Below are 12,053 nucleotides of genomic sequence, written 5' to 3'. Positions count from 1 at the left end.
TTGTTGACTACTATTTATTTCCACTAAAACTTTTTTTTTTAAAAAAAAAATTAAAACATCTAATAAATGGATTAAACATTTGCTTTAAATAAATAAAAAAGTCGGATGAATTTTACAGCTAGAATTTTTATTGTTGACGGCAAAAACAAAATTATTTTCAAAATTAAATTAGAATTGTGTAATAATTAAAATAACATATTTTTTTAAAAAAATAATAACTGTTTTATAATTATGAAATATTATGTGTTATATAGTTAAAACAATATATTTTTCAAAATTACATTTATCATAAATATATGAAATAATTGCCCTGAACCAAAATAGGTACATTATAAAGGTACAAATTCAAAATGAAAAATTAAATATAGTCCACAACCAATTTTTATCAAGGGATTCATATGCTGAACATTTGTACACATCTTTTATTTTTCTTTTACAAAAATAAGAACTGTTGGGAATGATCTCACAAATTCAATACTGGTCTCAGAACTTGCCTACTTATCCATGACTTCGGCAATGGTGACAAATCGACCCGTCTCTATAGAAAGTTGTGCAGCAACTCCCATGGCGACTGATATCAGTCCATCCTCCAAGTCCACTGCTGGAACTAGTCGATCCTTAGCTCTAACTGCAGATAAAAAGTTTAGGTGTTCCAAATAGCTAGACCCATGATGCAGACCTTCGTACCTAAACATAAAAATTGGTTTCAGATAAAGTGCTTTTATTGACTGAAGAATGTGTAGGAGTCGGGCTATATTCGTTAGAAATCACAACTCTCTACAATAGTATGATATTGTCCACTTTGAGAATAAGCTCTCATGGTTTTACTTTGGGCTTCCCCGAAAGGCCTCGTACCAATGGAGATAGTATTCCTCACTCATAAATCAATGATCATTTCCTGAATTAGCCGATGTGGGATTTTCATCATCCAACACCTCCCCTCGAACAAAGTACGCCTCCCCTTAATCGAGGCTCGACTCCTTTGGAGTCTTAGTCATTTTTTACTATGCCTTCGAGGAGGCTTGACTCCTTTTCTTTTGGAGTCTTTTGTTTGACATTTGAGAATTTACAAATCTATTGGCACGACTAAGTTTAGGGTATGGCTCCCTCGAACAAAGTACGTCTCCCCTTAATCGAGGCTCGACTCCTAGGCTTGACTCCTTTTCTTTTGGAGTCTTTTGTTTGACATTTGAGAATTTACAAATCTATTGGCACGACTAAGTTTAGGGTATGGCTCTGTCCTTTGTTCGACATTTGAGAATTTACAAATCTATTGGCACGACTAAGTTTAGGGCATGGCTCTGATATCATGTTTCCACGATAGTATAATATTGTCCACTTTGAGCATAAGCTCTCATGGCTTTGCTTTGGGCTTTTCCAAAAGGCCTCGTACCAATAGAGATAGTATTCCTCACTTATAAACCCATGATCATTCCCTGAATTAGCCGACGTGGAACTTTCATCATTCAACAATATGCCTATAAACAGAAAGCAACTGACTTGATTCTGCCATCCTCTGCTTTCAATGTTTCGACGCCATCTCTTCCAGATACTCGAGTGCCGAAATGGACAATGTTTTCAGGAACAAAAGCCTCTCCCTGTCACAACGTTTACATCTTTCATTTTTTCTATATGAAAGCGTAGAAGCTCCGCTTATTACGGAAGGCATTTATAAGGGGAAGTTTTTTAAATTTTGCAAATGGTGGATGGGCGTGGAGAGATCTTTACCTTTCCAATATCACCAACAACTGATATCTCTTGCTCGTTTTTGCTTCCCTCGGCAAACATACAAAGATCCAGCATTCCTCTTGAACCATTATCAAATTCAACTATTACATATGCATTGTCAAGTATATCTGGAACCTGCCCAAAATTTAAAATGTGAATACGAAACAGGGTTGCTGTTTTGGAGAATAATGATGAAAACATTTAGTTAAACGAAGCTGTAATAAGTTTGCAAGGGCTGTGCAAGTGCCAAGCAGTTTACCTTCCCATCATATATTTCATCTTTGTGATTAACATCAATGGCTCCAGATGCCATCAAACGGACAGGATTTGCACCTGCAAACAGCCTCATCAGATCAAAGAAATGGCAGCATTTTTCCACCAGAGTCCCCCCAGTATTAATATTGAAACGGTTCCAGTTGTTGACCTACTAGAAGAGTGAGTCAAAAGAGCAAATTTTAACTTTATAAAGCATAAACATAAAGGTTTCAAAACTGACCTTAACCAAGAAAGGAAATCGATGTTCACGAATCGCCACCATTTGAACTTGTCCAAGATTACCACCCTTCACTATGTCGATCAGTTTAGCAACTGGTGGCATGTATCTGTATTCCAGTCCAACTTGAACCAGAATACCCTCCCTCTTTTTTGCAGCCATTACAACCTATTCCACGTAGGAGCAAATATATTTTCTTTTACTAGGTTGATGTTCATAATGCTACAACTCGTATGCACTAATAACATTCAAGTTTGTGTCTATTTGTTCCCTTTAACTTCAAGAAATATCTAATAGACTCCTCAACTTACAAGTTCGTAACTATTTGGTCGGTAAACATTAAAATGTATCTAATATGCCTGTAAATTTAAGTTTTGTGTCAAATAGATCCTTAAATTTTCAATTTTGTGTTTAAAAGGTTCTCGACTTATTAAATACCTTTTAAATTAGTAATTTTTAAAATTTTCAAATACGCCAGAAAATGAAATGGCTGACCTCTTTGCAGTGAGCAACCGTTGTACATAATGGCTTCTCCACAAGTACATGATGAGGTCTAGGATGGTTGATGATATCCATTAGAATTTGATAATGAGTCATATTTGGACTTGAAACAACCAATACATCACAAAGTGCACTATCCAAAAGCTCTTGGTGCCCTGAGAAAACCTTTTCAAACTCTCTCTGTCAGAAACATTACTTAATTGAAACCCCTGTGCTTATAGAATCAAGAGTTAGTTTATAGCATTTGGGCTATTTGAAGGATAACATCTCGTCATTCAAGAACAGTTGAAAACGAAGAGAAGAAATATCACTTGACCATACTTTTGCTCTAGACCATATCAGAAGATCAAACGGCTCTAACATTAACCATTTGTGATATTTCAATAAGAGCAATCATGTTATTATAGCTTCTTGATGGTCAATTATCCACCATTCATTTAAGAAAACTATTAGAACGGAAACTGTATAACTATTTATCAAAACTTTGAAATGTGAGATTTATAAGCAAGATTGCTAAGGCCCAGCTCATCATGCTTTTCTTATAGATGAGAGTAAAATCTCTGGTTATTGTAATCAGAACTGGATTAGGACTTTCTCCATTTTGCATAAAACCAGAAAAAAGACTGTCACTATAGAGATTTTCAATAACTTCTTAATTCGTCTCAAATAAGAGACTAATATGAAGATTTCGAACTATGGAGACAATCCAGAACCAGACTGTCACGGCGCATAGCACAAATCTAACACTATTTTCTCTGCATTTAGAATTTGGCCACTCGAAACTTGATTTCACTTTACAAACTTCCAAGAAACTAATTAATGATCAAATCCTAAAAACAAACTTGAAATTTAGCATTTAAGAAGGAAATTCAGTGCCATTTCCAGCAGTTACCACAGGAACAGCAATCAAATCAAACACTCTCGACAGTCATATCCAAGATTAAAGAACACTCCATACCTCCATTTTCCAGCCAAGTGAGTGAGCTAAATCAAGGGCTTGTCGCTGTGATGAAGCGTGCGGATCAGCTATGGCGACAACGGCAACGTCTTGATCGCGAAGATGGTAGAGATTAAGGAGGTGTTCTCGGCCCATCATCCCCACTCCAATGATTCCATACTTGACTGTAGCGACAGTAGCCATGGATGAGAAGGAATTGCTTGAAATTGCTTCCCGTTTAGCACCTCAACAATTCAATGGCTTTTCTCTTTGTAGCTAAGGCTTGCGTTCAGTCGATGAATGACATCTGTAGCCTTTCTAAGCCTGTGAGTCTGAATTGCAATTGGATCGTCAATCGCTTCTTTTCAATATCCATGGATTTCCCATTTGCTGTTAAAATATTTTAATTTTTAACCAATTTTCAGAAACACAAACAAATTAAAATATCATTTTGATATTTACTTCCATTATTTTGTGCTTAAACTCTTTTATTTTAGGTGGAATTTGATTTCAACTTTATTTTAAAGTTAATTTTTATTAATTATTTTTTTTTTCAAATGGGCAATAGCATAAAAATGGTGAAATTGGGGATCATGTAGCAAATTCCATATTTGCATTCTGCTCCTCGTATTCCTCTCTTTCTCAAGAAGCGTGTCTACTAGAATATTTCCATACTCAGACTTGAAGGCTGAAGCTTGCAAAATGGAAGCAATGTGAAGTGAAGCCCACGACACAAAACCCATAGCTCGCATAAATTAAGGCTAACCCACCGGTTTTCGTCATTCAATTGGCCCAGAGAGTGCAGTTTCTGGAGAAAAAACCTGAATATGAAATTTAGGGCTCCGCAGAGGATTTTCATACTGCCTTCAACCAGTCACCTGAATTGTGTTCGCAACCATGGTCGAAGCTTCACTTCCGTTTTCAGGAGGATTCAAACTTCCGTACAAGCTGGAGCTTCTGTTGGCGGTGGAAATGGCAGTTCTCAAGGTAATTGTAACTAATGTATTTGCAGAATATGCTACTGCTGGTTTGCAAGTTTTCTATGATCGATTGTATATTCTGTATGTTGAGTTTAGATTAAGCATTCGAAGCTCAGTGTTTAAAGTATGTGCAGGTGACTCCTATTTGGTGCCTGGTGCGACGGTCGCTACTTTATTGATGCTCGGTGCACTTCATGCTCGTCGGCTCTATGATGACAAGAAGGTATCTATTATACAATCTATAAGATGGTAGGATGAATACAGTTAGTCCTTTGAACTACTTATTACTTCAGGAAAGAAATTGGTGGACCTTTTTATCTGGTTTTCCTTCTTACTTTATGATAATTAGCTTGTCTTTCAAATGTTTTTGTAAAACAATCACCTCCGCATGATATTGATTTTAAGCTGGGTGATTTAGTTTGTAACTGAACCATTTACTGGTCTTAGAAGTAAGATGGGACGAATTGAATTAATTTTTTGGAAGAACTAATCTGTGTCATGTTAGATATAGAGATGGATGGTTTTGCAGTTTCAGAAATTAACTCTCTATCTTTGTTCAGGTTGAAGAGGCACGTGAGAGAGGCATAGAGCCTGAATTCAAGTCGGATATTAAAGTACAACATCTGCATAGGGATTATTAGATATTAGAAATTTCTGTTGTTGATGGAATTATATTGTAACCAAGTAATTCCGAATTTAATCTGAATGTTTTCCTTCACGATTGCAGGCAACTTTTTTGAGATTGATACCTTTGCGTTTAGTTTCAAGATGTTGGGGTCACTTGACTAATGTGGTGAGTAACCTTCCCGTTCTTTAGCTTTTTGTTTTAATTATTATTATTATTTCTATTTCATTTTCTGATTTCTTCTTTGAGTTCGAAAATATTCATGTGATATGATCCAGCTAAGCTTATTTTTTCGCATGATTCTATCCACTACATTTCTTGGTAAACCATAGTTCTTATACTAAACTGTATGAAGATCCCGTTCGACTCATTTAATCTGTGAAATGCATACATTTGGTCCCTTTATTTATCATTAATATAACTACCAGGGAAAATTTTCCTCAAAGTGGAAGGAGCAGAAAGAAAGTAGAAAAGAAAGGGGGAAAAACTGAGACTACATTCCTTTACCATTTCACCCATATTTGTGTAGCATCTCTCTTAAGAAATTGACTTATCTTTGACATTAATGCCATATTTTACCTATAGGGTAAAGGTTCAATATTTCAATGATTTTTTTAACTACTGTCATAGTGTTGTTGTTGTATATGACGTGATGCTAATTTGGTTTAGGAACTTCCTGTCTGGCTGCGTCCATATGTTCATAGGGCATGGGCTCGGGCATTTCATTCAAGTATGATTATTTACCGTATTTTCTTTGGTCTTTATTTGAATTGAAGTGAGTTTTTGTTTCTATTTCATGTTCAGAGTTACAGTTACCATCTGTTTCCATTTTAGATTTAGAAGAAGTAGCTCTTCCTCTGGATGAATATGCTTCATTACGTGAGTTCTTCGTACGTTCCTTAAAGGAGGGTTGCAGGCCTATTGACCCTGATTTACAATGCCTGGTAACTGGTAACCAGCATCTTGAACATTTAATCATCCTCAAATTTTTCATTCTAAAAAACTGTGTTTGACATGACCTGTTAATTGTCATTAGGTTAGTCCGGTGGATGGTACAGTTTTAAGATTTGGTGAACTGAAAGGAGCAGGGGCAATGATTGAGCAAGTTAAAGGATTTTCATATTCTGTCGTTGCTCTTCTTGGTGCTGGCTCTTTACTTCCCATGATGGCGGGAGGGGATACCGATGAAGAGGGCAGTGGACAAGAAAATAGTTCTGCTGATAGTAGGAAAAAGTCGTGGTGGAAAATTTCTCTGGCTTACCCTAAAGTTTTGGACCCGGTCTCTACATGGTACATATTTTCCTCTTAACGATATCGTTGTAAATATTCTCATTGTTACGTCAAGCTCATCAATATTATCGTTGTAAATGAAATCCTCATCACTGTCCTTTAGTTCCTCTTAGTATTTGTTGAAGTTTTAATCTTCTCTGAAAAATTATGTTCATTATGGTATCTTGCCATGTGATCGTATTTACTTATTTAAATTGTAAATTCTCATTATAGCCCAGTGAAAGGTCTTTTCTACTGTGTAATATACTTGAAGCCTGGAGATTATCATCGAATACACTCACCAGTTGATTGGCAGGTTCTAGTTCGGCGCCATTTTTCAGGTCATTATCTTATTGAGAAAGCTGTTCATATTTTGAACAACAAATAATGATTCTCACGGTCATGGTGTTGTTGATTTTTCTATCTAGGCCTGGTTCCTTCTTGCATTTGTTTTAATGAAAGTTTGATTTTTATCAGAAAAGAAAGGGATTTTATTTATCAATCATCTGTTTTCACTTTCTTACTATAATTTTCAGGTCACCTATTTCCTATGAATGAGCGCGCTGTTAGAACAATAAGGAACTTATATGTTGAGAATGAAAGGGTACTTGCCCTGGCTCTCTTCTTTTTCTCTCTCCTTTTATCTAGAACTGCTTGGTTTATTTACTAGTCTTTATAGTTATGAATTTTCTTTATTTGCTTCAATTAAAATATTTAATCCAAATCCTATAACCTCATTTCGTCAAGAAAAATCTATAAATTATCTAGAAATCTTTTGACAGGTACGATCCCAAATCTCTTTTTCACAGGTATTAGGGGTTCCTTAATTTCGTTGGCATGTTGCAGGTTGTGCTTGAAGGTCTATGGCAGGAAGGATATATGGCAATTGCAGCAATTGGGGCGACAAATATTGGATCTATCAAGGTAACTCCTTGGAGCTGATAAATTGATAAATTCTGAACTCCATTACATGAAAACCTGACCTAGCAGGGAAAATTTGGTTTGGGAAGCTGAAACCACATATATAATGTCAAATGCAATTCTCTTTTCTATTGGTTTTGGCTCAGTAATTTTCGGTGTACACGATATGATTTTAGACACTAAATACACTATATTAATAAAAATAGGTAACAGATATGCATGCTCGCATCTATAAACAAGTGATACATCGCTTCTCTCCTCTTTCCCCCTGTTGTGGGGTCATGTTAACTTATTCTTTATTTGAATAGTTACAATGCACCCTTACCTCACCATCATTATCTTCAAGTTGGTATACGGAGCTCATATGTGTTGATGTGATTTAGTTTCTCGTACACGGAAATTCTTTGGTCTTAATTCTGTAACTTTAATGTGTCAGCTTTTCATTGAGCCAGAGCTACGGACAAACAAACCAAAGAGAGGAAAGTCGCTCCACTCAGAGCCTCCTGAGGAAAGGGTATATGAACCTGAAGGTGTGGGGATAACGCTGAAGAAGGGGGATGAGGTATGGATGCTGTGAATTTGATGATGCCAAGTTTTCACTTATTTTTGTGGGAAGAGGATTAAGAGAACTCTTTCAAGAGGCTATAGTAATGAAAAAGAAAATAAAAAAGAATACTATGATCATCCAAACATCCTGCAAATTGGTTCGAACCCTTCTGCACATTATCTTGAATAATCAACCGTCTAAAATTTTGAAATATTTCTCTAAACATCCTGCATCTCTAGAACTTAACTACTTTCTGTCGTCTATGATCATCCAAATTCAACCAGAAAGCTTCATGATGAGTGGTTACTTATTAAGTTTTATATGTGTTTGAAATAATCGAGCTTTGGTGTGATAACGCATCCAGAGTCTTAGATTTATTTGTTAACTTTGGTATCTGTCAAATGCTTGTAGATGGCTGCTTTCAACATGGGATCAACAGTGGTACTGGTCTTCCAGGCACCTGTTTCTAATTTACACAAAAATGGGGACTCCAAATCAGAATTCAAGTTTTCTATAAAACGTGGAGACAGAATACGTGCTGGAGAAGCACTGGGAAGGTGGGCATAATTCCTACGAGACTCGGCTTACTCGAGGACTTCTTTGCCTATTTCCTCTAATTATACAGTACTCAATTCAATTCTGAATGAAAAGAATATTACCGTGAGTCAGCTTAAATTGATTCTTCTATTCCAACCTTTCTGTCGCGTATTTTTCATTCGAACAGTGATCAGTTTCAAGAACTATACAAACAGATTTCAGTAATTATGTAATAGATTAGTTTTCTTTCCAGACAGATCCTCCCCCCCAGTCTCCTTATAATCTTGGGCTTGTTTTAGAATTATGAAATTAGGTTAAAAGATATAAGACAAATATCTTTTCAAATTTTATAAAAAATTGATGACTTTTGTTTTTCTTATTATAATGTGGACTAATTTTAAGTATGAAGATTAAATTTTGACATTTGAAAATACTGAAATGAAAGTAGAGTCCCAAGCAGAGGGAATTTTTGGTATTTTGGCATTAAAATTAATGGCAGTTAAATGTGGGCCAAAGCCATACTTCCATTGAACCTAAAAATTACGAGACACAGTAGCGGGTCAACAAAGAGTAATCTGATGCCTAATGGTCGTATAATCATAATACAAAATGCGGGTCAACGGGTAATCACACATAATTCATTAAAGTACAAATGACGAAATACAATTGTATGGCATTGATTTCAAGAAAAAACAATGACAAAATGCATCGCTTAAGGTCAATAATTGGACTAAAATCGTGTCAGTTTCCACATAAATTTGAAATCTCAATGCATTTACATTACCCTGTGAATAGCGTCCTCCATTAGCTGAGAGCCCAAAACCAAAACAGAAGCGTCTCTTCCTCTAACTAAATCAAAACTTTGGTCCTGAAATTCCAAATTGCAGAATTCCCGTTAGTGTCGCTCAGAATGAAGCATTAATGTACACCACAGAAGATCGAACCCGCTATTTGTTCCTCAGCTTTTTTTTTTTTTTTTTTTTGGGGGGGGGGGGGGGGGGGGGAAGGAGGTAAGAAATGGATTTTTCATTTAAGAAACCAAAAAAAAAAAAAAAAACCAAGCTGATAATTACAAAAAGACTGATTAGTGGACGCTCATAAAGATGCAAAAGAAATCTCACAACCTCCAAAGACCTCTCTATCCATCTAAAAATCCTACCTTTGGTTATCCAAATCTTTGGGGTTGCTTTTTCCAATAAACGTTATGTTATTTGGACCTATAACTAGTTTTTGGAGTTGCTTTTTCTAATAAACGTTATGTTATTTGTAGCTATAACTAGTTTATGGACGAGTGCTCTTGGAGTTGTTGGTCTAGCCTTGAACCTACGTGCCTATGACTTCGTTTCTCAGGAAATATGTACAGATGAAGATCCTGAATTTAAAACTTTCTAAACCAAAAATATTCTCTTGAACGAAGGTATTCGTACTTGGATGGCGGCTTCGCTCTCTAAGATAGCAAAAAAGACTTGAGTAACTTGTTCCCAAGTATTCTATGGTTCGCATCACATACATACGAACCCTTGAACTGCCCCTTCTTTAAACTAAAGTTTGTCCTTTCATTGAACTTATCGAAAGTTTTGCATACGAATCATGGAACCTTTACATGGATAGCTCTCAATTGATACGTATAAGAGAGGAATGATATCTTAGTTTATGAGGTTGGAAGAATTATGGAATAATCTTCCTACGTCCAACACACAGGAGAATCTTCTTCCCTAAAAAAATCCAAGATGATGCTCCTCCATAAAGAAAAGAGAGAACTATAAGCTATGAAGTGCCTAAATTAGTTACATGTGTATCATGTGTGTAGAATGTCCAACGAAGTTGGACTCAGAAACTAAAAAATGGCTAGGACTAAAATCTCAGAAGTAGAATAGGGAGTTCACAAGAAATAGACCAAGAAGTACAGGGGGCATACTCAAATATATTGTGCCTTTCACCCTAAAAATAGATATATAGATATGTCTGGCAGCTCCGATACATGTTTCCATTTCGGGTAGGTCTGTTTTAAGATTCATCACAAAAGTACAGTTGAGAATTGACATATATTACCCATGCTACACTTTGCAAATTGGATGTTCTTATCTACTCTCCAAAACCACTTATAAGGAAGATGAAAATCCCACCCACACTATGCCTCTCCATCAACTGTTTCTTCTTCTTTTTCTTTTTTCTTTTTTCTTTTTTCTTTTGACATTGCCTTTCCATCACGAGGGCAACACTAATCGTGGAGGTACCAGCAGACATGAAATTATGCAGTGAAGGAAAGAGGGAGAGATGAGGATACTGGGAGATCGAAGGGAAGGGAGAAGATGATGTTCTCAGCAAGTTTTTTTTTAGTTTAAAAATGAAAGCCAAAGATTTGCAAGTCGAATGACTAATCGCGTCCACCAAGACTTCCAACATGTAGCCATTCAATATGCTGGTCATCCAAAACATAATTTAGTTAGAAATCTCACCCTCTACCTCAAACCAGAAAACTCGTTGAGGATCATGATCATTTGCCAGGTTTCTCATATGTTCAGAAAAACTTCAACAAGAAAGTCCAAAGAAAAGGAATCAAAGATGGAAATTCATCTATGAAATCAAGGAGCTCCTACGGCTAAGCTTTTTGGTTTTCGTAAAAACTACATAATCAATATTTACTCAACAACAGGCCTAAGAGATAATTCAGCGCACAACAAGAAATTCCCTTCACCTTCTAAACGAAAATTCCACCAAAACCTCATTTTGGAATTTGTAAGGTGCATCAGACTCCAGAATCCTAATAAATAACGCTAGAATAAAAGCTCAACAACCAATTATACCCAATTCCGACTACTTCCAGTAAAACCGAACTCCGAAAGTCCATTAATCAGGTCAACAAGATTGGCAATTAAAGAACAAATCCAATTTCACATAAACATAATAATAATAACCGGACGACCACGATTTCCAATCAATATCAGGTCATAGAAATGATTAAATTTAATAAACGCAAAAATTAAAGAGGAAAGAACTAATAAACTAGGGAGTTAAGAAAGAACAACGAAAACAAAGTAAACTTCATAGGCACACCTACGTCTGTTTGGAGTAAGAAGAAGAAGAAGAAGGTCCACGCTTATTCCGGAACATCATGTATCCGAGGGGCAATACGACTCCGATCATCATTATAACGGCCCCAATTATGTATCGGAGTGGACTGGGCGGTTCCACTTCAATGAACGTCCCGAACTGCGACGAACGCAATCATCTTTCTCGAATCAGAAATTCACAAATTCCATTGCATAAGAAAACAAAACATTTATAAAATAAAGAACCCTAGAACTTGAGATTGAATTGATGTTGTACGAGATCTGGATCTTAAGCTTTGAGGGACTTACAGGCATTTGTAGAACACAGAGCGAAAGGACCGCAGAAGATGAAAGCCGGGGATTTTAGTAAATGAGGGAAATTGTGTTCTCTTTCTACCTATGTGTTTTGTATTTTTCTTATTTTTTAAAATTAAAATTTCTAACTACTTACAACTACAAGGA

At 36.1% G+C, this 12,053-nt stretch overlaps 3 protein-coding genes across 6 annotated transcripts; 1 reads left to right on the top strand and 2 right to left on the bottom strand.

The window, feature by feature from the left end:
* Positions 1 to 344: 344 nt before the first annotated feature.
* LOC111785301 (Oxidoreductase family protein) lies at positions 345 to 4,032 on the bottom strand. Of its 3 annotated transcripts, none has more exons than XM_087123960.1 (7): positions 3,681 to 4,032; positions 2,717 to 2,887; positions 2,225 to 2,389; positions 1,988 to 2,152; positions 1,729 to 1,863; positions 1,501 to 1,598; positions 345 to 687 (listed from the first exon to the last, which is right to left on the bottom strand). In XM_087123960.1, exons 1-7 carry the CDS (start codon positions 3,861 to 3,863, stop codon positions 495 to 497), a joined length of 1,110 nt encoding a protein of 369 aa, XP_086980086.1. In that variant the 5' UTR covers positions 3,864 to 4,032; the 3' UTR covers positions 345 to 494. The 3 variants fall into 3 exon arrangements, with proteins under 3 accessions (XP_086980086.1, XP_086980089.1, XP_086980088.1); XM_087123963.1 differs by having other exon boundaries at positions 2,717 to 2,877; positions 3,681 to 3,820; XM_087123962.1 differs by having other exon boundaries at positions 2,717 to 2,931; positions 3,681 to 3,815.
* A 233-nt stretch (positions 4,033 to 4,265) lies between these two features.
* Positions 4,266 to 8,790, top strand: PSD1 (phosphatidylserine decarboxylase 1). Its single transcript, XM_023676986.2, has 12 exons — positions 4,266 to 4,646; positions 4,774 to 4,862; positions 5,200 to 5,253; positions 5,367 to 5,432; positions 5,934 to 5,994; positions 6,099 to 6,208; positions 6,301 to 6,554; positions 6,768 to 6,874; positions 7,070 to 7,137; positions 7,380 to 7,457; positions 7,891 to 8,016; positions 8,413 to 8,790. The coding sequence occupies exons 1-12, from the start codon at positions 4,487 to 4,489 to the stop codon at positions 8,566 to 8,568; spliced, it is 1,329 nt and encodes a 442-aa protein (XP_023532754.2). The 5' UTR covers positions 4,266 to 4,486; the 3' UTR covers positions 8,569 to 8,790.
* A 358-nt stretch (positions 8,791 to 9,148) lies between these two features.
* LOC111787332 (uncharacterized) lies at positions 9,149 to 12,042 on the bottom strand. 2 transcript variants are annotated; one of them, XM_087123965.1, is made up of 3 exons: positions 11,901 to 12,042; positions 11,596 to 11,751; positions 9,149 to 9,406 (listed from the first exon to the last, which is right to left on the bottom strand). In XM_087123965.1, exons 1-2 carry the CDS (start codon positions 11,904 to 11,906, stop codon positions 11,596 to 11,598), a joined length of 162 nt encoding a protein of 53 aa, XP_086980091.1. In that variant the 5' UTR covers positions 11,907 to 12,042; the 3' UTR covers positions 9,149 to 9,406. The 2 variants fall into 2 exon arrangements, with proteins under 2 accessions (XP_086980091.1, XP_086980090.1); XM_087123964.1 differs by having other exon boundaries at positions 11,600 to 11,751; positions 11,901 to 12,041.
* Positions 12,043 to 12,053: the final 11 nt, after the last annotated feature.

The sequence above is a fragment of the Cucurbita pepo genome, chromosome 5, assembly GCF_057944985.1.
Source record: "Cucurbita pepo subsp. pepo isolate OVF chromosome 5, ASM5794498v1, whole genome shotgun sequence".
NCBI lineage: Eukaryota > Viridiplantae > Streptophyta > Magnoliopsida > Cucurbitales > Cucurbitaceae > Cucurbita > Cucurbita pepo.
Note: the sequence above shows the minus strand (reverse complement) of the source record. Positions and strands in the feature narration are given on the sequence as shown.

Excerpts from the sequence above, each read along its gene's own strand:
- LOC111785301 (XM_087123960.1), bottom strand. The coding sequence starts at position 3,863 with ATGGCTACTGTCGCTACAGTCAAGTATGGAATCATTGGAGTGGGGATG. Across the intron at positions 2,153-2,224 it reads GATTTCCTTTCTTGGTTAAG|GTCAACAACTGGAACCGTTT; the intron begins GTCAGTTTTGAA and ends CTCTTCTAGTAG. Across the intron at positions 688-1,500 it reads GCAGAGGATGGCAGAATCAA|GTACGAAGGTCTGCATCATG; the intron begins GTCAGTTGCTTT and ends TTTTATGTTTAG.
- PSD1 (XM_023676986.2), top strand. The coding sequence starts at position 4,487 with ATGAAATTTAGGGCTCCGCAGAGGATTTTCATACTGCCTTCAACCAGT. Across the intron at positions 6,875-7,069 it reads AGTTCGGCGCCATTTTTCAG|GTCACCTATTTCCTATGAAT; the intron begins GTCATTATCTTA and ends TATAATTTTCAG. Across the intron at positions 7,138-7,379 it reads TATATGTTGAGAATGAAAGG|GTTGTGCTTGAAGGTCTATG; the intron begins GTACTTGCCCTG and ends GGCATGTTGCAG.